At 31.6% G+C, this 25,219-nt stretch overlaps 1 protein-coding gene across 1 annotated transcript; it reads right to left on the bottom strand.

Annotated features, from left to right (window-relative positions):
* Positions 1-2,662: 2,662 nt before the first annotated feature.
* Positions 2,663-13,346, bottom strand: LOC140987713 (probable inactive purple acid phosphatase 27). Its single transcript, XM_073456349.1, has 12 exons — positions 12,781-13,346; positions 12,031-12,122; positions 11,834-11,903; positions 11,508-11,630; positions 11,187-11,279; positions 10,827-10,956; positions 10,191-10,272; positions 9,950-10,082; positions 9,144-9,349; positions 8,931-9,056; positions 4,461-4,770; positions 2,663-3,113 (listed from the first exon to the last, which is right to left on the bottom strand). The coding sequence occupies exons 1-12, from the start codon at positions 12,979-12,981 to the stop codon at positions 2,808-2,810; spliced, it is 1,872 nt and encodes a 623-aa protein (XP_073312450.1). The 5' UTR covers positions 12,982-13,346; the 3' UTR covers positions 2,663-2,807.
* Between the last annotated feature and the right edge of the window lie 11,873 nt (positions 13,347-25,219).

Raw genomic sequence — 25,219 nt, 5'->3', positions numbered from 1 at the left:
ATATTGCACCATTTAAATTAAACTCACCAACTAATTATTTGAAAATCCAAAACGCAATGCAGAATATTAAATAGTAAACCGTCAAACCAAAACCTAAAACTAGCATTTTTCAAAAATAAAGCATAAAAATCTTAAATCCTCTCAAAACCACTCATAAGCATCAAAAGTCATGAAAATCTTCAAAGTACTTTAAAATCATAATAGTGCGGAAAAACTAGCAATGGTCATCGGGTTATATGCACCATCAGTCCAGCCAGTTCAACTATCAAGTCTTCCCATATCATCATAAACATCATCACCTGCATCATTCACACCTAGTGAGTCTAGCAACTCAGCAAACCTTAACCGCTATAACAAGTAATACATATACATCCACAAGCAATAACGAAAATAAAATAGTTTTTTATGAACATGCATAACTTAAAACCTTTTTCCTTTCACCATATGCATATACGTTTCTCTTTATTGAGTTCAGATACTTAATTGTGACTTTTGTATCAGCTGTTAGTCGAATGATCAATCTTACGTATTACCATGGTACCAGGCGACGGGGACGTACATCAGCGACACTCTCACCCGTCAACTGAGTATTGGCCTTACATGTCATCATATCCTTTCGTATTTGTGTTCGTATTAGTCACAATCAAATCACCTCCTTCAAAACCTTTCATCATATCCATCACTCATAAAAATTCATGCACAGATACCATTCTTCTTTTAAATCAAGCATGCAATACGTCTTTTAACATTATCGTTTTCCATCACAAAATCCCATAATCTTTCAAAATAAACACTTTAACATTCATTACAGCATTCAGGACGCTGCCAGAACGTCTAACATTTTCTAGGTGTAAAATGACAGTTTTGTCCCTGAAACCCAGACTTTCTCAATTTACCCTTGGACCTTAAAACGACTATCCGAATCCATCAAAACATACTATAACACCTTAAAATACACCCATAAACATTTCTTAGACGTAAACTTAAGCCCCTTTTAGCTATATTCTAGCTGATCTTAGTATTGGTGTTTTGTTATGGATCGTCGTTTCAAGCGTTGCTCCCGTTGGACTTCTTATGTCGGGATATGGATCAAATAATAAATATTCTTTTTTAGGTGGATTAAGGGCTGCTGCTCAATCAGTTAGTTATGAAATACCATTAACTCTATGTGTATTATCAGTATCTCTACGTCTCCTAGGACCTAGACTAAACCCCTTAAGACCCACTTGGACCAATCTAGCGAGCCATGCACGCCACAGCACTCAAACCGTCAACTACAAGCCTTGCGCGACCCAAGCTCACGGTTTCAGCCCTAGCCCTTGCACCAGCCGCCCCTTGATCCATCTAAGACCACTTTAGGACCCCTAGACGCTACTCAAATGTAGCACACAACCTGTTCCTTCCTAGCCACCAAAACCGGAACCTTAGCTCCTTAAAGAACCCAATTTTCGTTCCTTCTTTTCCCTTGCTATCCAGCTCTTAGCCATGCCTCTATGGACCCTTAAACCTACTGAAATTCATCCCTTTTATGGCCCTAACCTGGCAGCCCCTTTGTGCATCAATAAACATCAAGAATCATGCAAGAAAAATCACATTTTCCATGTATATGTCCTAAAAACGAAAATAATTGAAAGAAGACTATATTTTTCTTGCAATCATGTATAAACACACATAGTATGGTATGAACGATGAGTAAAGGAAGATTAAGGCGTGAAACACGCACGAAAACAATTCTAGACACGAGGGACGTTGGCGGAGAGAGACGGGGAACTTGCTGTGTTTTACCCCCTTCAAAGTCGACGTGAAAAAGCTCCTTGCCGTGCATGTGTGTGTGGTGTTCGGCTGATAGGGAAGAGTCCAAGTGTTTGGGCGAGAGTTTGTGTAGGTTTAGGGCTTAGGAATTTCAAAGCTTTGACATAAAATACTTGGTGGAAAGCTTGGCCCAAAAACCTTAGTATAATAGGCCCATTAGATAGCAGGTAAAATATTTCATTTGGAAAAGTTTTCGAAAATATTAGCCAAGTCTCCACAAAGTCCCTATTCTAGTCAAAAATCGATTACCGGTTTAAAATACGATTGGACGTGTTAAAACACCTCAAAAGATACCATTTTCGAAAATTACATATTAAATATACCATAATTAAAAATAATCATTTAATAAAAATATTTTTCTTTTACGGTCTCCGGTCTCCGTTCCTCGATCGCGTCTCAAATAACCCTTGAAAACACATTTTTATGCATTCTAAAAGAAAACCATATTTTAAACATGTCTACCACATTGAATTCATGCAATTAAAATAGTTTAATTAAGCATTTTTCATTTTTTCTAGATTTGTATGCCGTTGAATTACGTTATCGCATTTTAGACCTTACAATTCTTTTAGGTTTTTAAATATAAGATTTGAAATAAATGAATTAAAGACGAATGTTGTATTTAATGTATAAATTACACTATTTTAATGCATAGTTTGCACTAAAATAAATTTCTGTGACAGATAGCCTAAAAGAAATTGTCCTCAGAACCTTGCCTTGTCAGGCTTTCATCTCGAGATATTTTACTTTCTACACTTTGCTTCAATCCAACATATTTTATTATTTAAAAATCATTTTATATTATCATAGAACACCATTATCAGATAATTTTAATACACAAATTGGCATATACATTAAAAATTACCTTCCCTCAAACAAAAATAACTTCATATTTCACAAAAATATGTTTCCAATAGTTTTTTACCACAACATATAGAAACTGAATCCAAACAAGCCAGGCCATTTTATTTCCTACTGTTGTAGGTATCATTAATTCAAGTTGCCAACGTTGTTGATGCACAGCCATCATGAACACATGCTAAAACATCTCTGTAGTCTCTGGAGATGGTGAAAGAATCATAAACCTTTCCATCGCTGCTCTTCTTGTATTCGAAAAGAAGGGACGAATGATTAAATGCAGTCAACTTGACGAATCCCCAGTCGTAATCCTTATAAACACTCCAACTTGTGTTAACTGAACTGAATTCTGATAAATGGGCTCCTCCACCACCCACCACAACATGTATCGTACCATTCACTATGCCTGAATAGTTGGACTTTTCGGGGTTCACACATCGGTTCTGCATCAAGGAAAGAAAAGTTGAAGTGTTGGTGGTACATGTTAATACCGGAGATTATGTCCCTATACTGCAATACAGGTTTTGACAAGCTTGGCACTTTAGGATGTGGTGCCATTAGATCAGTGCTTAGTGATTGGAACTAGTTAGCATATTTTCTTCCACACACAGGAGTCCACGGAGAACCTAAAAGAACTATTGGAGTCCTTTGCGGAGATGCCAAAATTATCAATCTTCTATATCGCAAAATGAAATAACCAAAGTCCTGAACAAAGGCTTTCACATATAAATCTTCCTAAAATTAGAATTATATCTCCTCCCCAGAAGCACAAAAATCTACTGAATTGTATTGCTTCCCATCTCCAAATGATGTGTCTATAGAACTACGTCTGCAGAGGATCTGAGCTATTAGCAAACAGCTTGGTCAAGATGAAGCTCAATTTGCACCTTGATTCGAGCTCAACAAGTTTTAAGTACTTGAGCTCGAGTTTAATTTTTTTTTTATTTTTTAATACTATTTGAGTTTATCATTTTATCTTTGTTTAAAAAGAAAGTGCTGCTTGTTATGAAGTCTACGAAAATGAAATGAAATTTGTCCTTCATCTACTACCATAACTCAAGTCGAAGCTTGAGTTGTTTGCAAAACACTATATTAATCTGATGTAAACAGATAAAAGTCATAATTAGAAAGTGTTATAAAACAAAAAAAAAGGGTATTCCATAGGTTTGAATCATTTCCACCAACCAATACTTTTCAAATAAAAACAGTAAAATAAAAATTAGTTTGCTTCTACAACATTATAAACGTATAAATGAGAATTTAGCCCAACTTCAGGTGATGTCATAATTAAAACACCACAACAGGTAATTGTATTCTGTTCTAGCCTACGAAAAGACATATCAATGGTTTGGGTGGATCTGAGAGGTCTGATTTCCCTTTTTATCTTAAAAACTTTAACCTGGTTTTAGGGTATTGTTTCAGTATATCTAATCATATTGATACAAAATAAAATCAAATCATTGAATCAGCTAAACACAAGAAGTAATTCTGTTTTTAAAATATTTTTTTAGAAATATACAATTTTTAAAAAAAATATTATAGGAAAGACGTCTAAAAACCAAGACTTTTCTTATTTAATACTAGGTAATCGTGTTGCTCCATCATCTAATTATCTGAATAAAAAGCCCCACCGGAGTAACTAACTTGGCTTAATTGGTTTCGGTCTGGTTTTAGTTTATAGCTATACCTAGGGGGATCAATGTAATTTACACATATCACAATGATACTTGTATAAAATAATTCAAGATATTATAAGAACCATTATCATGCAGAAACTAACAAAATTTTACCTGATATATCGGGCAAGTCCTCTCGTAATTGTGGACATGGCCATAAAATGCAATGTCCACCTTGTATTTCTGCCACAGCCTCTGCAGGCTTTCCCTTCCCATAGGTTCTTCAAACGAACCTTCTAAGCCATAATACTTGTCCGAAGAATAACCAAGAACTCGATGAGCAGAAAAAATTAACCAAGGTTGCTTTCTTCGATCTACTGATGCAAGGCAGTGCTCAATGAAACTGTACTGCTCGGATCCTTCTCTCCAATCGTGCTCACTATCTGCTATGCAGAAGTGAAACATACCATAATCTGTCGAGTACCTGATATGAGCAAGTGTATAAAATTGTAACATTAGATTTAACTTTGAAAAATTAGCAAATGGATGAAACTTATCTTAATAAAAGGAAGGTTCCAATCCAGACACTTGTAATGTTCAACTTCTTATGAAATACGGTGAACATAAATGTTTATCTTCAATAAGCTTGTTACTTATAAGCCGTAACTTCATGCCAATAAACAAATAATTGATCCATCCCATTTGTAATTATCTTTCATACAATATACTTGCAACACATTTTCATATCTACTAACATAATCAATACTTGTAATTTAACCTTTTATGTATCACTAGTTTTGAGGAGCAATCATTGTTCTGTTATAGAGCTATGAAAATCATGGTGCATAGGATGCTTTATCTATTATTATCTATTATAAAAGTGTGAGTTTTCATTGTTTGTTTACTAAATTGCCCTCATGCCTTATATTTGTCTTTTGGTATGCCTTGTGTTTGTATTTGAGTATCATTATTATTATTTTGTCGTTTATCTATTCAACTTTGACTTTTCTTCATTATTTATTATCGGTTAGACGGTTTAATTCCAAATTTACATATCGAGTTTCAATCTTGGCATCGCCACTCTCTTTGTCAGCATCCACTAATTCGAAACTTAATTTGAAAGTTGTCATTTGACTATTCAACTATGACTTTTCTTCATTATTATTTATTTTTGGTTGGACGGACGGTTTAATTCCAAAGTTACATCTCGATGTTCAATCTTGGCATCACCACTCTCTCTGTCATCGTCCACTAATTCGAAACTTAATTTGAAAGCCATATTTCGACCCGGACCTTTTCAGGATGCCACAATAACTAACGAATGACAAGTGTTTTCCGTTATATGGAACTTATTTCAATGAAAACTAGATTAGTCAATCTACTTACACGTATTTCTTTTACTGCTATAACATACTTTTATAATTTTGTTATTTTTTGAATATTTAACTTTGAATTTTCTCCTTTCTTTGTTTTTGGTTAAACGATTTAATTCCATAATTATATCTCGAATCTCGATGTTCAATCTTTTTATTATATTTTTAATTTTGAAAACTTGGAAGTTTTCTCACTTCAATTATGTTAAAAAAACAACCAGATTTAAATAATGCGTGCTTTCAATTTACACATTTAACTTTAATAAATTTTTGTAGATGATGATCATTATTTTCATTCTCATGTGAATGTGTTGAGCTCTTTTTGAGTCAAATGAGTTAATATACTAACGAAATTATATTAGTGTTAATCTAATGTATATTGTTTTGATTGAACTATGTATAATTAATGTGTGTTCTTCAATTTTGGTACATAGATTTTTATATAAATAATGATAGATTAAACTTTTTTTGTACAAAAATTGAAATTATGAAGTTGCATTCATATGCATTAGATTTGTCATATTTCTCCTAAATAATAAATTTATCTCTAATATATGTCTTCTTGTTATTTTAGTTTGTGTATTTTGTTAAAATGTTCATGAATTCAATATTTAATATTGTCCATTCGAGTCAATTGAAATATAATGTTATATAAATTAAAACATATTCATGGTAAATTATTTATCACAAATTTTTCAATTTTCGTAATTCTGATTATAATTATTTATATTACTTCATTTCACAATATTTTCAATTAATTAACACAATTAATTAGCAGTAAAAAAATTTTAATTTCATTCGGATAAGTGATATTTTATCGACAAAAATTTGCTTGGTTTTTTTATGCAACTACAATGCATATTCTTATTATTCTTATAACGTAGGTATATTCGACCATGTTTTTTTCATTTTATAATAATTTCATATAATCATTCAGGTACTTTGAACTAGTTTTTTGTTAATCAATACATATTCATCAACCCGATATTGTATGGTCTCTTCATTTTTTCTAAACAATTAAACTTTATATATCATGTGTTCAGATTGTTTTCCCTCCGATATTGAATATGTAAATTGTTTAATTTATTTTTAATTATCGCTGTGTTAAGTTGATATTATTTAAAAAAACTTTATATGACTCTTATGATTTCTCTATTTTTTAACTTTTTTCAGATTTCAAATCAGAGTTTTTCATTCAAATGGAAATGTATATACAATGACTATCTTTTATTATTATTAAACAATTATACATTGGAGTGGAATACTGAGTTATCAATTGATATATTTTTAATATCATTGATTCCATGAAAATGTTGAAAAAATGTGATGTAACCATGATTTTTCCAAAAAATTAAAAAATATGGTTATTTCTTGATTCTTAATTATCTTAGTTCCTTTCTTTTTCCACTCATTTGTTTTGAAACATGATTGTAAATCAAAGTTCATACCCATGAATAATTGGACTATGGCGTCGAAGTGAATGTCATTTCTTAAAAATACAAACTATATAAGTAAAAAATTTAATTTATATTTTAGATTTGCCTATGTGCTCATTTTTTCACCCTTTATTATTTGTATTTAGACATTATAAAATGCACTTCTATCCTCTGATTTCAAATAATTGATTCATATGTTTCGTTTATGATGATTTATTATTTTTTCATCGAAATTTTTACTACTTTGCGACATAATTATCCAACATATTTGAAGGAAAAACTTAAATTACCATTATTTGATTTAGAGTGTTACATAACCTAAATATAAGACAACATAGACCAGTTTTGAGGTTGTAGTTTTTTTCATTCGTCTTGTGAAAGAATAATAATCTGGAAATAACAGATTTTTTTGTGGAATATATAAATATGTTGGGACATGAAATAAATGAGAACAATATGAGTGCAATATGAGACTGAAATTTTTTAATGATTGTAAATTTTCTGCATGTGTCCAAATGAGAGAGTTGAAAATTTATTGAAGTATGAGTTTAATTCATTAACAGGAAAAATATATGTTTAAACATAAAGAGAACCTTAAATAACGAAACAAGAAATATCACAAGTTTCATTTCAAATTAGACTAATTAATTACTAAGAACAATGATGTGTTGTCAATAGTGGTGAAAGATGTGAAGAAACCAAGTGAGATTTCAAAAAAAGAAAAGAGGGAATAAAATGAAGTAAGACCCGAAGTGTGAACTACTCAAATAAACAAAATAAGGTCATAAGAAAAAATAAGGCAAGCATCAAAGAAATTAATCAACATCAAATTCGATGATTAAAACAATGGAAATAAGATATGATTATGAGATTGCTGAATTTAATCGAACAAAGAAGTAAGAAAAATAGAAAAAGATGAAAAATATATCGAACAAGAAAAAAATTGGATAAATTAAATCATAATTGTTTGAAATGATATATAAACTGTGAAATAATAATATTTTTTATTGAATAATTTGTGCAAAAATTATGTGTCTACGTTGATTTGAAAATTTATGATCAATATTCATATTTAATTCAAGTTCGTTACCCACGTACAACGCACGTGCTTTGCTACTAGTACTTTGAAAATTTTAAGTGGCACCATTACCACCATCAGCTATTGATAAAGCAAAACATAATGGTCTTACAATTGGTATCAGAGCCAATATCACTAGTTTGATTCCCATGAGTTGCAAGTAGATGAAATTGTTGAGAAGGGATGAAATACTTTACCGTTATGCTATATTCTGATATAATACATTGTATTTTAAAGTTACAGCATAAGCCACAAATCTTTATAATCCTAAACACATAATGTAACATTCCTTATCTAACATATTACTATATAATATAAGATATACAATAGAAATGTCCTTCAGAAACCAAAACAAAACATAAATCAAATTCTCTGTTATAATTACCAAAAATATATTTCAGAAGCCACGTCTCCAGATTCCCAGAAACACTGAAGAACTAACCCAAACACAACCTAGTTTTTGCAGGTGCGGGAAGGAAGAGAGTAGCAAGCACAGATAATGTATGTGTATATCATATTGAAGTTGGCGGAAATCCCAAGTTGAAGTCTCAGGTGATACATTATGCTAGTTATCTTTCTGTAAATAATCCTTGTGATGCAAAGTAAGTGTATATTATGTTTAAACCATCTGCATTGGTACTTGTATTAGAAGAATTAGTTTCTATCAAATTCATCAAATGAATAGTCATTGTTCAGCCCAACAAACATGACAGAATTTTCGCTCAACCAGGCAAAATTATGAAAGAATTCAACTCACCAAAATTTGGCTCTATTCTCTGCAGGAACGTAGAACATCGTCTCAGCCAAAACACCACATTCTCCTCCAGAATCCCTGGTGTCATAAAATGACCCTGTCCCAGGCCAGTCGCGCTCATGGTTTCCACTATCATATGACAATAAATCAAATTTTATTTTAAAAAAAACAAAAAGTAATGAACAATTCTTGTATGACCAATCAAATGAAGAAAACCTTGCAATCATATATGGCACAGTTGATGCTATAGGTTCCACCTGTGCTGTGAACTGGTCCCATTGTGAAATATAGCCATTCGCATATGCGATATCTCCTATATGGAAAACTATGTCAAAGTTACCAAGATCTTTAATGAGCTGGTCCGTTGTAATCAAAGAGCCAGGCTGATAATTGCTATACTCATTTGAACCATCACGCTCTGCCTGAAAGCAATGCAGTGATTGAGCCAAAAAATAATTTAAATTAAAAGATTGTTAAGAGTTTAGGGATCGCTAAGTATCATATTTATGTAATATATACTACAGAAAAATATGGATAGACATAGAATAATGTAAGAAAGAAGAGGAGAGATTTCCCCCTGTTGGCCTCTCCTCCCCCTGTAAATGAGTTAAAGTATAACCTACATGTTTTATTACTTCACCACACCACACATACATGAGACGCTTCCTTTGATGAAATAGTGAACTATTTGCCGTGCAAGTAGTTGATTTTAGCAATGAAGGAAAGTGCTCGTGTGCATGGTGGTAATGATGGAACAAGCTACAAATAATATGCCTATTCAGAGCTAAATTCCATCCGTCTAAACTAAAGCTTTCATTTATTAATTCAGTTGATGCTGATAACCAGCTAGTCAAATGGTAGAGTATTTGCTTTCCATTAAGGATCAAGGATGCAAACCATATTGGGTCCGCAAGTGATGAAAACCACCTGTGGAAAGACTGCTAATGTTTTCTCTTCTTAAATTTTCTAACATCGATCATAGGGAAAATAATGCACGTTAATTTCAGACACCTACTCTGTACCTTTCCCATGTCACCAAATATTATGACCCGCTGCAAAGAGTCTTGCCCTGGATATGGCGAAGACCTGAATGAATATGTCTTGCTCCAAATACAAGAACCATTGGATAAGAGGTGACCCATCTTGTATGTGTATCTGCAGAACTTAGTGCGGTTACAAAATAGTGTATATGTTTGTTTGCAACAATTCAGGTCAGGGTGGGTGGAATTAGTTCTGCCAAAACATAACCTTTTCAGAACTTACATAGTATTTGGCCACAAATCTTTTAGAAAACTAGTATGTATAAAACCAGGATCACGCCAACCAACTGTTCGCGCAGGTGAGCCTATCAGCCATTGTAAAAATTTTTGTCAGTTACCATCATTCATGTTCAATTTATTTGCATTATATCTGTAATCACAGTACACTGTATAGTTATAACATGTAGATCTTAAAATTTAAAAGAACAATATTAAAATAGTAAATTTCTTCTACTTTTGGACATATACAAGAGTTGGAACACGATATCGTTGCCAGAAAAATGGACGCACTTCCAACTTGTAGTCTAATATTGATATTGCTGATGAGTGAGTGAACTCCCAAAGATAGTTCAAAATACGATGTAAATGGAGAAATAGAGAAGTAAACTGAATATCGATTTTGAAACCACATGAAAGATATGTCCAGCACACAATTCAAAACGCAAAATTTTTTTAAAAAAAAACTACTAAATAGACAAGTAGATAGAATATCAATTTTCGAACCACGTGAAAGATATGTTGAGCAATGTGTGCTAGGAATTTTGGAACAATTATCACCAACAGAATCATAGATTAATTGAACAAAATAAGAAGGCAATAAATAGTCATCAATGTAACTCATTGCGTGAATATATCATACCACACATGCTGCTTCTATCAAAAGTCAAAGTCCCGGCTGGTGACCGCTTATTTTTATGCCCCTTGCTAACCCACTGCACAAAAGGCGTCGCTTCATCTATATTGTACCCACTAGTCCATGTCACTGTCATCTGCATAGTACAACTCGGAACTGACATTTGATTTCATCACGAAATGGAGACAAAGAACAAGTAAAATTCCAGTAGCTATGATACTACAACTAGCAGAGCAAGAAAACATAGAAATTAAGGCAAACTTTTAGCTTGCTATTTTGAAAAGACTTGTCACAACGATGTGACAGCCTAGAAACACAAACTCTTGAAAGAATATCCAAAACTACCCGTAATTATAGAAGACTTACCTCGTTCCAAGACTTTCCTTGAGCAAGTCGAGGATAAACTGGTGCTTTAGGATTCATGAAAGATATGGAATTTGATACCGCCACTATTTTTGGCTGCAACGATGTAAAGATTTTGCATTAGACAGGTATAGGAAAATAGACATAATATATACATTTTGAGAATTGCTTCAACTTGGCAATTGAATATTCAATACTGTATCTTTAATCACAAACCTATAAATGTTAAACATATAAGAAGTGCCCAGACATACCAGCTAGATACACCTTAAATTTAACTGCAAACAAATTATTAAAAATTCAAAGAAGAGTAACTTAAGATACATTTGATAACCCGCCTCCAAACAACGCAAAGGAGAAGTCTGCTCGCTGATTGATTAACTGGAACTTCACTGAAGACTTCCCAGTCTTTGCATAGTCAGAATTGGAGAAGTTTGCGAATTGGTACTGTAACATTCAAGCATCCTATCATGCATCAGTACGAATTGATCATAAAGCAGTGGTGGAGGGAAAGGTGGCCAATAGGGGGCAAACTTTTCAATTTTTTTAGTGTTTAGTTTCATCCCCTCTACTTGACATTGTGGCTCCACCACTTGTATAGTTACTCATATTTTTGAGTTCCCACTAAAATGACTCGTATATTTACACACCTTTATTGGGGCAGTACAAATATACGGGACTTGTTCCTTTGGGTCGTTTTCTATGTAACAATCTGATCCACTGATTAGCCAACATTCAACTTATCAGTGAAGCAAGAAAAGATCTAAAAACAAACATCTGCACAAAAAATAATTAAGCAGAAATTTTTGAGTGAATGCTTGAAAATTTACAGAAGTGCTGGTATTACTTGAATTTTCCAGGAGAAAAAACACCAATCCAATCATCATTTGATGGATCTTCATTTCTAAAATCCACCACAACCCATTCAGTATCTTGACCCTGCAATCAACATATCACAATCATAACAATCATTGTATTTTAAACACTGAGTGAAATGCTTCTTGACCTCTGTAATATTCGAAAACAACTTAAAGCCCACTCATATGAAGCAAAAAACACCGTATAACATTAAACATGTTCATAAAAACATGTCCTCTTTGTCTGGGCATTTTTTGCTCGCCCTTGTCATTTTAAAAATTTGTAACACCCACAATAACTCAAAGTCAGTCTTCAGCCCATTATAATTGAAGGTTACTTTCTGATAAATTAGAAAGAAATCTAAAGAAACTCTATTTGAAGGAATAGTTACCTTCTCATCACTAATGCCAATTAACAAAGCAACAATCATCAATATTCAAAGAATAGGCGCGTTCAAGTCATCATGTGAGGGTAGAAAGAGTAAAAAAAAACATGAAACTTTTAGCAACATATTTAAAGGTTTAGTAGCTGACTTCTTTTCATTTTTTAGTATATCCTTTAAACTATTGCTTAGTCAAATGCACTTCAACATTTCCAATACCAAAAGTTGTCGAAAAAATACATCCAGATCATGTAGTTAATAACTTCAAACCATAAAAAGCTGATCAAACAGTTCGAATATCAGAGAAAAAAATCCAACCAAACGAATCACGCAATGAACACCAAGTTTCTTGCCTACCTCAAGTCCAAGAACGTAAGGCTTTGCTTTAACAGATGCCGAATCACTGAGAGCCAGAGTGGCTTTATGAATAGCTATCTTTGATAAAGGCTGCTCATTATCAGTCCCAGAACAAGCAACAATAGTAGCTTCATTCAGCCTCAACAGCACCGCCAACATAAGAGCCGCCACAGCCAACGAAAAGTGGTTCTTCTTCTCCATCCGTACAACGTTTTTACCAATATGAAAGGAAACCCAACTAAGAATGAAAGGAAAAGAAAAAGAACATTCGACCAGTAGGATTTCCCTCGAACGATTCGATCATTTATTCTTCCAAGATTTTGTCAGTTGGGAAAGTCAAAGGATCACCCAGAGATCGTTGCCGGAATTCCAGTAAAGATTCCCCACATATTCCACTTCAGTAGTCCAGTCCTGAGGGTGAAATATTGGACCATTCATCCATTTTTAACCTTCTAATCATTTTAATTTGTAAACCAACCATTGAAAGTTTCAATGTAATTTCCGTCAAAATTGTCCTTACTCTGCTCAAATCTAATTACTCATTCCCTCCTAAGCCCACCTTTTCTTTGTGTCTCCCCCTATCCCTTTTTTCTAAATTTTTCCCATATTCTTGATTATCTTCTTTCTTATGTATTTATTTGTTTATTTTGATTATTTATGATATTTTTGTTTCTTTGTCTACAAACCACGTGAAAGAGTAAAAAAACTAAGAGCACCTGACTTGCCGACACTTATCCGTCCCATCATATTTATTTGTATCTTTATTTATTTTTAATTTTAATGTAAGACCAATTACTCACTTACCGACGATTTCGTTTGAAAATAAACATAACAAGTGCACTATATTAAGTTATAGCAAATAGACGATTGGTCTAAATATCGATTTAACATATATTAATATTTAATTACTAGATTTTTTATTACTGAATTTAAGCTAGACAAAATAAATAAAAGATGATATGTGAATTATTAATCTAAACTATTAAATAAAATAATTTCAATTAAAAACGACGGATTCAAAGATCGAGAATCAATTCAACTTCAAATAAAGAACTAAGACACACAACGGTATCAAACTCTACTATGTTGACACATGTTAAAATTTAATTAGTTATTTAATTCTTGACAATCACAGTGAAATCCTTAATTTATTTATTAAACGATTCCTCGAGTTAATAAACATATTTAAATCTAATAGTCCAATTATTTCTAATTGAATTTAATTAGATCTAAATGTATTGAAACTTTGTGGAATTTCAGTTTTCACCTAAAACTGCACACTGAAACCGAATACTATTTCTAGTCAGTTTAACCATGTGTTGATGGCGTCTTTGTTGCTATATTTAATCAATTATCTTCTTATTCGTGATTAATCAACACACATTTAAATAGTTGATCAAACTGTTAACAAGAAATATTAAACCAACATCAATCAATAATTAAAATCGAGAAAAATAATATATTGAAAATAAACCAAATATCAAACAAAGTATTCTTTGGCTCTATCGTGGTCTTATTCTAAAGAAATTTATTTCATAAAATTAAAACAAAACAAAGACACAATGTTTGAATTCATAAGAATATATGGGGTTGGTGTGATTCCCCCTTTCAAGTTGTCTTCATACTCTTTCTCAAATTCTAAATTCATTCTTCCTCCAAGTTCTTATGAGAAAGTTGTCTGCTGCATAGATTTTTGTTTACTTCATTCTCTGCTTCTTCCCATTCTATTTCTCTCTTTTCTTTACGTCTCTGCCTAGCCTTCTGTTCTTACGAGTCACGCCCTTGTTCTGTTCTCACGCCTCTGCCTCCTCTCCAGTCTTCTCTCCCTTTTTCACGCTTCTTTCACGTCTTTTTTTATCTCCACTTCATGGGCCTAATCCTCCAAATCTTTAAAGCACATGTCAAATTCAAAAATTGTAGATAAAAATGTAAATATTTTACTTTTCATATGTGAGGCTTCCTCTCTATCAAGATCTGCACAGATTTTTTTCCAAAACTTCAATATTCTCAAGAAAATAACTGTTGGTATTTTGTTGACTTTGAAGCCTTGTACAATCATCTTATCTCCCAACTTAAGCATTTTTCCTCTTTTATTCAAATATATCATTATTATAAAATTAATTTAGATAAGCATAAAATAAGAGATAAAAATTCTAGTTAAACACGAATAAAATCCCTAAAATCTCTATAAGATTTGGACTTTTCACTCACACAAAGATTCGTAAGATCATCTCACAAAAGATGTATTTTTGTTCAAGTAGCACTAGTGTCTTTCTAATACTAATATTATTAATAATTATTAAACCTTGAGTTTCTAAATCTTTTGAATGCATCTTATTTCATTTGAATGAATAGCCTAAATTAAGCATGTATCCGAGAATTTTGGATGGAAAAGGCAAATAAAATAAATTTTGTATTAATGTTTTTTTCAAGAAAAAAAAGGTCCATACATGAAATGCATAGATAATCTTAATTTTGAGTTTCAGTTTCCTTTAATTTTGAGTGATGTAATTTTTTAACTTACTAGTATACATTTTTTTCTTTTTTTTACAAGAAAATGACGCAGATTATTGTTATGTTCCGATGACTCATATTTATTCCCCTCGATAGTTCGGCAAAAACTTGTGTGAGACGGTCTCACGGGTCGTATTTTGTGATACGGATCTCTTATTTGGATCATCCATAAAAAAATATTACTTTTTATGCTAAGAGTATTACTCTTTATTGTGAATATCGGTAAGATTAACTCGTCTCACAGATAAAAATTCGTGATATCATCTCACAAGAGACCTATTCCGACCGTTGCTTGCATGTGACTTGCATAATTAGGATACATAAATGATACACGTGCCTTTATTGACTGGTGGGCATTATTGCAATAATGCTGCAACTTTTGGGTCGTTCGAGGCTCGTATACCTATGTATATTACAATTCTTCATTATACAAGAGATAAATAAATAATAAAACATGTTTTTTCATGTGGAAGTTGGTGAAAAATCCTCAATCAAAATATTTTTTTGGGTTCACTCTCTACCCACAAAATTGTGGTACTATGTCATACAAATTGTAGTACACTTCATGTGGAAATGTGGTACACTTCATGTGGAAATGTGGTACTAAAAAAGTACCCAGGGACTGAACACAAAAAAAAAACGACGGCTGGGGACTGAATACCAATTTCTCGTTTTTTCATGCAGGTCCACACATTTATTATATTAATAATAATTAATTAATATTGAATACGTACGATTAGGGGTGTTCAAACTTCGGATAAAATCGAAAAAACCGAAAATCCAAACAGAAAAAACCGAACACCGAACCGAACCGAAAGCCGAATTTTGTAATTCAGATATAAATGTTAAAACCGAAGTTTTTTTGGTTCGGTTTCGGATCATATATGTCAAAACCGAATAAACCGAAAAAACCGAAATTTCATTAAATTAATAATTTTTTTATATTTTTATTTATATTATATATTTTGATATGATATTTAGTGAATAGGAAACTATTTTGAGCAAATTTTTGTTGATTGTTGTTTGTTTAATTAATTTAGACCTTATATTTAAATATTTTACTAAGAAAACATGTAGAAATTTAACATATTATATTTTACAATATATTTATATTATTAATTTAAATAATTATACCAAAACCGAATTAACCAACCGAAATAACCGAACCGTTTTGGTAGAAAACCAAACCGAACCGAAGAAAAATAGTTCGGATATCGGATTATATATTTCTAAAACCGAAAACCGAAAAAACCGAAATAAAAAACCGAAAACCGAACCGAACCGACCGATGAACACCTTTACATACGATGCGTGCTATACACATTGATATTAATTATATATTAAAAAAATAAAAATTCAATTTCAAAAACTTGTATTATTAACAAATGATATTAAACAAAACGCATATAAAATAATATTAATTGAAACAAAATAAAAAAAATGTTTATCTATACATAACAAAAACAATAATTTAAATGTAGATGAAGTGACATGTAGAATATATAGATAATACAAAATATATCAGTTCAAATTTATAATTTGACATCAATCATATATTATCGTTGCAACAATGATTATAGAATTTAAATCGTGATTAATATTAGCATTTAATTTGAAGTTCATGGTCATTGACTCATTAATCTAAGAATAAATTATGTTAGAAATTAAAGTTAATAAAATAAAAATAATATAGAATACAATTTCCATAATTTCTTATGATATTAAAACTTTAAATATATGTCCTTAAAAATCTTTTATTTGACGTAGATGATCTGTGATTTTAACAATTAAATAACTAAAGTTAATTAAAATAATTATTAATATATATTATTTTTTACGAAGAATAATTAAATTATAATGAAATGAGAAAATATAAATTTAATACTAACAAATATAAAATAAATAAATAACGTAAATTAAATAGTAAACACTTATATTGCAATGACAAGTGGACAGACGGATTTAGATTTAATATTATCCAAATCATTACAAATCAATTTGTTTAACTAATATTCACATTAACAAGAAAATAATCATAAATAAAAAACACAATGCATATACTCTCCTAATAAAAAAAAATTAATGCATATATTCTCCTAATTAAATTATTATAATTTCATTATAAACCTGAAACATCAAGTATATGCTAATTGTGGCTTGAACAAAAGTGAGATTGAATTTAAATTCAGTTACTTAACACATATTTGTGATCATATTCTTGGTCCGATATATTTAAAAAGTGAAAGTATCTGTTCACATATTATTGCTTAGCGAGCAGGTGTATAGTTTTACCAATTAGTCTGATTTGTCAGTAGGTAAAGAGTTCGACAACAAAATAGATGTTAAAAGAGAATTGCATAATATATAGTGAAAGCTTCATTTGAGATGTGAGTTTTAGAATCCACCACGACTCATTATTCAGTAAGATCGTGAAGTACATCATCACACCAATTGGAAGAGAATCAATAGATTTTTTTTGGGAGCGATTCATTCTTCCCGAACGCAGCATACAACCCTCCATTGTACTACGCTATCCAAGTGTGCTTGTTCCCCATTCTTCCTTACTCCAGCAAGTCTTTTTGAAATAAATCTGATGAGAAAAAAGGCGTTAGTACGTAGATGATACTTGCAGTTGGAGTGTGCACGCGTGTGGCACAAAAAGAGGGATCATCACGGTTTTCGGTTCGAACTTATTGCAATAATTACTTGTGAGATAACTAATCAAAAAGTGAGGCACCAACAAGCAAGGGCAACTATAATAATATCATATATGTTGGTGGAAAATTTTGGAGGACAACAAAAAATGTATGCCTTGAAATCAATACAAATAATGATGCAAAATAAGGGCGTCGAGATTAGCTACTTTAAAGTGCGTGGAAGGGGAATTAGCTTGCCATAAATCAATTTAGGGGAGATCCTTTCGAAATTTTCAAATTACTTCATGCATATATGTATCCAGGGTCAACAACACATTTGGAGGTCAACGAAAATGGTAGCTTCAAATATAGGTTTTGTCCCATCGTGTACGTATTGCAAGATTTAGATATATGAAGAAGGTGATATAAGTTGATGGTATGTATTTGACAAGCAAATATAAAAGTGTTTTACTGCTAGACAGGACACAAGATGGAAACCATCACCAATATCATATTGATTGGGTAGTTGTTGAGTCACAAAGCGAAGCCTCTTGTACTTTTTTTTAAAAAATTGCATGAATTGATATCTGATGATGATGAGCTAGTTTTTATTTCTAACATGCATAAAGGAATCATCAATGGTCTTGTCTATGTATCAGGGCCATGCTTATTCAGAGTCAAGTGAGTCCAATGACTCAGGCCATCTCTTTTTTGGAGCCCAAAAATTTTAAAAAAAAATTATTATATATAATAATAGATAGCCCAAAACCAAATCAAATTAATAGTCTTGTAGCCTGTATGAAAAACGTTAGAAAATCTGCTCGTGCTTAAAAAGAAAAGAAAACCTATTTGTAAAAGAGCAAGACACAGCCACGCCTGGAAAAGAAAACCTATTTGTGAAAGAGCAAGACATAGCAAATCAACCGAGAAGTTTGATTTTTCAAGGTAATAAAACTTTTGGGATTTAAATTTTATAGATAAAAGAATAGATTTGGCATTGTGTTTTATTTTTTATTTTGCTCATACATCATTGTTTTGCACTTTGCTTCCTTGAGCATTGAAAATTTGTATCATAGACTAATAAAAGTAGTATATTTATAGTGTATGGAAAATTGCATATGTTGCCTACAATATGTTTGACAAAAATGCTCAATGCATTACAAAATAGTTTAGATATTAATGGGGATGATCTATAAAGGTTGTTCTGATATTAATGGATATAATCTATTTTCGGAGTTGACATTCTTGAGGTGCTCATTACCAAGAGAAGCAAAATCGGCCATTGATTTAGTGAATTACTTGAAGAAAATGGATGAGTGTTTCCCAAATGCTCATACTGCTTATAAAATCTTGTTGACTGTCCCGGTCACAGTAGCAAGTGCAGAGCGAAGTTTCTCAAAGCTAAAGCTCATCAAAACTTTTTTCCGATCAACCATGTCACAAGAAAGATTGAATGGATTGACTATGTTATCGATTGAGAAAGAAATTACTGAACAAATTGATTATACAGACTTGATTAGTATTTTTAGCTCTAAAACTGTTAGGCGTGTTGTTTTTTAGTGATCATTTTGGACATGTTTGATATTTTTATTCATTTAGTTTTTTATATTTTCTTTAACGTATTGATTTAATTTGAAAATTTGCTATGGAACTAAAAAAAATATGAACACACATTATGATTCAGATGTCTCTTTTTAAAAGTTAGACTCAGGCCCAAATATTGTTAGGATCGGCCATGCTATGTATACAAGCAAGCACGACATGGGCATTGCATGAGGCATCTTGGACAAAACATCTAGTTAGGGACAAAGTCCAAGGTAAGAGGATTTGTGTTTTTTATGCGAGCTGCTAAAACTTATAGGAAAGTTGAGTTTGATGAATTGTACGAAGAGATGAAAAATAGTTATCCAGGTATCACAAAATATCTCGAGGGCAGCATTGATCGAGAAAAAATTGCAAGAGCATACTTTCTTGACTCTCGGTATAATATTATAAATCAAATGGATCGGGATCAATCAACCCAAGGTTGATGATTGCACGCGAGCTATCAATGACTAATTTGTTGGATGAAATTCAAAGCTTTATCTCATCTTCGTTTAATAATCATCTCAAAGTTCCACTGCTTTAACATGACATCTTACTCCATGGACTGAGACGACCTTGCGATAAAGATTTATTGAGTCACGAAAAATGGAAGTTATTTAAATGAATAGTTTTGAATACCACATCACCGAAGTTGGTCATGATGCGGTTGTAGAGTTAAATGAAGAACATGTCATTATCGAGTTTTCGATATTATCTTGACCCGACTCGAAAAAGCATGCTGAATTAGTTGTGTCTGACAGGCAATTGGATACGTTTTTTATTCGACTAATTTACCCATCATAATAACAATAAAATAATAAATATATGATGTGATTTATATATGTTTGTATTTTTTGAGTAAGAAGCATATATTTATTAAATACCCATCAAATCTTTAGAGACAAAATAGTGCAAAAATAAAGGAGTTGAATCCCCTTGTGCAATAAGCGGTTCCTGGGTCAGTTTTAGATGCAAGGGCACGAGCACCTTCATTTGTGGATTGTAGACAGCGGATGATAACAAAATCAGCTTCTCGACGACAAACTTGGCAGATACAGTCACAGAGAACAATTAGAGCATTAACATTAAAGGGAAATGGAGAGTTAATTGACCTCATCTCATTCACTGCTTCTGTCTCAACTATACTGTTAGTCCATTGGTTTGAAGACAACTTTGACACCTTCACGCACGAATGATAATTCGATCGGCTACATGCGGCGAGAAAATCTCCGGCATATGATGTCATCTCTGATTACCACTTGTTAAACTTTATATTTCTTAAACACACCAAAATCTTTAAGCATTCATATCAAATTATCAGAAATAATTAAGCAAAACATATTGAAATCTATGATAATGAATTTGTTTGGATGAAGCTTTCCACAACCAAATATCCTTAGTTTTTTTTATAGGGTCGATCACAATTTTTGACTTTTAATCCTTTTTAGAATATCCTTAATCATCTCTTGAATGTGGAAGAACATGAATGAATTGTTTGTTTTACGGATTTGGTTTGAGTACTACAACCCTTAAATATGTCCACTCAATTTTTCTTTTCGAAGTACCCATCAATGACATCTTTTCATTTACTAATTCTAATTAAATGGTATAAGGTTTTTACACATTAAATTCTATACTTAAATATAAATATCGAGTTGACTTTATAAATGACTTATTTGACTCAATTAATTACATAGAATATAATATAATTTTATTAAAATATGTATGCCCATTATAGAAAACAACATTTATAGCAATCTCTCATTTGGACTTCTTATGTTTCTTGATCAATTATATCATATATAACCTTGAATGCACATCAACTATTACTATCTAATTTAAAAATATTTTCTTAGTAACAATATGGCCCATCTAGTATATTACCATGGATTCGAAGCGATATTAAGTAGATCCATCAATGGTCACCTTACTAATATATTCAATGACATAGATCAAATATGAATGTATAGCATAAAAATTACATGCAATGTGATCATCAACATCCTATTTCTAACTAGTCCAACTTCATTCTTTAACTAGATCAAATAAATCATAAATAACATATAGAGTTTAAGAAATGAACCATGTAACTTATTCTGTTGAATACAAATATATAAAATGTATATATGTACCAAAGAACATCAAAATACACGCTCTCACTAAGCATGCACATCATCAAATAGTACAACACTCATATGAGCAGCATGCTCATGAAAGACCTTAGGTGGTAATCCCTTAAAAAGATGATCCATAATCATAAAGTTTGTCTCAATATGTTCTATAGTAACTTGACGACTCTGAACAATTTCTTTAATAACAAGAAAATTTCTATGTGCTTCGACTTCGAAAAGCTTCTGTTGTTATTAGAATACATTACAGACGAATTATTGTCACTATATATTTCAACGGTCTTTCAATATTTTTCCACACCACGCATCCCAACGACAAAATTTCTCAACCATATCCCATGATTAGATGCCTTGTAAAAAGCTACAAACTATGCCGCCATAATATATAAAGCTACGAGAGTCTGATTAACACTCTTCCATGAAATAGCAAGTAAATATAACGTGAGGTGGATCTTTTACCAACTTGGTATTGTGCAAAATCGGAATAAGAATACCCAATGACCTATAAATGATATGATTTTTGATAAGTGAGAATGTGATTCTTTGTTCTTTGCAAATAACTCATAACCAGTTTGGCTTCTTTCTAGTTATCCATCCTTGAATTACATAGATATCTGCCTAGCATTCTCACAAAGAACACAATGTCTGGATGCGTACATACTTGGGCATACAACAAACTTCCTATGGCTGATGCATAAGGAATTTTCTGCATATTCCTTTGTTCTAACTCATTTATGGGGAATTGACTCAAACTAATTTTATCAACCTTAACAATAGAGGTATCTCCTGGAGAACATCCTTTAATGCTGAATATATCAAGCATTCTTTCAATATAACTCTTTGGTGATAACCCAAGAATGTCTCGAGAGCGATCTCAATGTATTTGCATACCCAATACAAAAAAGGTGTCCTCAAGATCTTTCATCTCAAAACTCTTGGCCAAAAATCTCTTGGTTTTGTTTAATAAACCTATATCACTGCTAGCAAGTACGATATCATCGACATATAATATCAAGAATATGTATTTACTCCCACTAAACTTATGATATACACAATTATCAAATTTTTTTACCTTAAAACCATACAATATAATCACTTGATGAAATTTGTGATACGATTAATGAGAAGCTTGTTTGAGACCGCATATGAGCTTCTTTAGTTTGCAAACCATTTTCCTTGGGTCATCGGGTACAAATTTTTTTGGCTGCATCATGTATATCATTTCATCAATGTTACTATTAAGAAACACAATCTTAACATCCATATGATGTAACTCTAATTCAAAATGAGCTACAAGTATATTATGATTCTGAAAGAGTGTTTCGTTTAAACATGAGAAAAAGTATCTTTGTAATTAAATTCTTTTTGAGTGAGCCCTTGGAAACCAGATGTGATTTATATTTCTCGATGCTGTCTTTTGAATTCTTTTTGGTTTTAAATATCCACAACCAATAGGTTTAACACTTTCAGGCAATTCAACGAGATCCTTCCATCATGGATTGCAACTCATTCATTGCATCCATCCACTTTTGAGAATTAGGACTTTGTTTGGCTTGATGAAAGTTAATTGAGCCTTCCTCCATTCCTATGTAATTTTTATGTTCTTTGATAAAAATAAAATAGTCATATGGAATTCCAGTTCTCCTTTCTATAGTGGATCTTCATGATGACATATTTTTCTTGAGATTGTTGAGTTTGCACCACATGTGTAGTTTCTTCATTTTGTGGTTCTTGTATATTGCCTTGATAATCCGAATCATAACTTTTCAATAACGTCATGAAGCTGCAAGGAATGATCCAAAAATATCAGTTCTAAGATATCCAAGCATCTATTTGCACCTAATTTTCTTTTGTTTGTCTATTTTCTCTCTATTCGCTCAATAGAAATTTGTGAAATCAAGGGGATCAAGGATTTTGTTTGACACGGTTCTTTGAATTCTTTGTTTAGAGATATGAACTGAACACTTATGATATAGTGTGACTGATCCCTTGTCAAATAATTTTTGTTTTGTACTACATGAACTTGTGTTCAAGGTTTTATTGAATGAGGAAATATTATCCAATAAATATAGATTGTCATATGACGATAAAGAACCAGTGCCATTGAGATTGGAATCCTGAAAAATACTAAATTTATTATTTTCAAATGAACAATATCAACCAAATTTGTCCAAAACATGAATTGATATTAAATTTCATCTACAACATAATTCTCCTCCAAATTCAAATAATGACTTGTCTTTAATAACAACCAAAAAGTTCTTGTAGCCTCGATTGTTGTGTTTTTCCATTGTCTACATAAATGAATCTTTCAGCATTATTTGGTTGTCGGCTCCACAGGTAACCCTGCATTGATGCACTTAAGTGAGTGGTAGTGTCAGAATCTATCGACCAAGTGTGTTTAGGTACAAAAGTTAAATCAGCTTCGAAACAAATTAAATTGAGAAGCAAACATATTTGGGACACTCTTTCTTCAAGTGATTAGTTTTGAGACAAAAGAAACATCTAATTTCTATATTCAATTTCTTTTGCTTCTTGTTGTTTGATGTCCCAATAGCATATTCTTTTCCTCATTTTATTTTCTTGTCTTTAAATGCGGTTGCTAAGTTGGCACTCTCAATTCTCTCTCGTTTTATCACTTTAATTTCTTACACACAATGAGATATCATTGAGAGTCCATGTATCTTTTTTTGCATTATATCTCACCTTAAAATGATTGCATTGCATAGGGAGAGATATCAAAACTAAATGTACGAGCAAATCATCAGATAGTTGTAAATTCAATTTTTTTACTTTGGAAGCGATATGAGATATCTCTATTTTGTAATCTCTTATATTCTATTTTCCTTTATATTTCATTGAAACAACGTTATTGTGAAATAGTACTTGTCTCGACCTTTTCGTTTTTCGCAAAATGTTGTTCTATTTCCTCAAGGAACTTAGCAGCAACTTTATCTTCGGACATAGAGCCCTCAAAGTTTCAGAAATATAATGTTTCATGATCACGAGACTCATACAATTAGAATGATCTCATTTCTCCATGTTTGCTTTTTTAATGGCATAACCCTCCTCAATGAGAAGTACATGTCAGTCCTCCTAAGTGCAACATCAAATCCATACAACCCAAAACAATCATGATATTCTCTATCCAATTCTTGAAGTTTGTGCTATCAAGCAAGTGAATAAAATTGATACTAGTAGATACAGTAGAAGTAGAAGTAGTGACTGGATACATAACAAGATGGTATATCATGCATGGTCCTATTTAATATTAATATCATCATCATAAAAAATAAATAAATAAAACATGCACATGATATTATTAAATAATTCACATAATGGTAGGTCCTTGAACACGATACCTAATACAACATTGATATTTAGTCTTTGGACAAAATTATTATCCATAAATGGCACTCTTGATACAATAATCAAATAATTCATAATGAAAATGAAAAATTAAGAATCACCGCAAATTAATAATAAAAATTGTCTTTGTTTGTGAATAATCTTTATTTGGATCGATCATTATATTAGACATACTTATTTTAATATTTAAAAATAAATTATTTATAT

Source organism: Primulina huaijiensis, chromosome 11 (assembly GCF_012295235.1).
Source record: "Primulina huaijiensis isolate GDHJ02 chromosome 11, ASM1229523v2, whole genome shotgun sequence".
NCBI lineage: Eukaryota > Viridiplantae > Streptophyta > Magnoliopsida > Lamiales > Gesneriaceae > Primulina > Primulina huaijiensis.
This window is presented reverse-complemented; position numbering and strand designations above follow the sequence as displayed.

Coding starts and splice junctions, on each gene's coding strand:
- LOC140987713 (XM_073456349.1), bottom strand. CDS start 12,981: ATGGAGAAGAAGAACCACTTTTCGTTGGCTGTGGCGGCTCTTATGTTG. Junction 10,083..10,190: donor GATTTGTGGCCAAATACTAT/GTAAGTTCTGAA, acceptor TAAGTTCTGCAG/ATACACATACAAGATGGGTC. Junction 4,771..8,930: donor GAGAATAGAGCCAAATTTTG/GTGAGTTGAATT, acceptor TGCTCATATCAG/GTACTCGACAGATTATGGTA.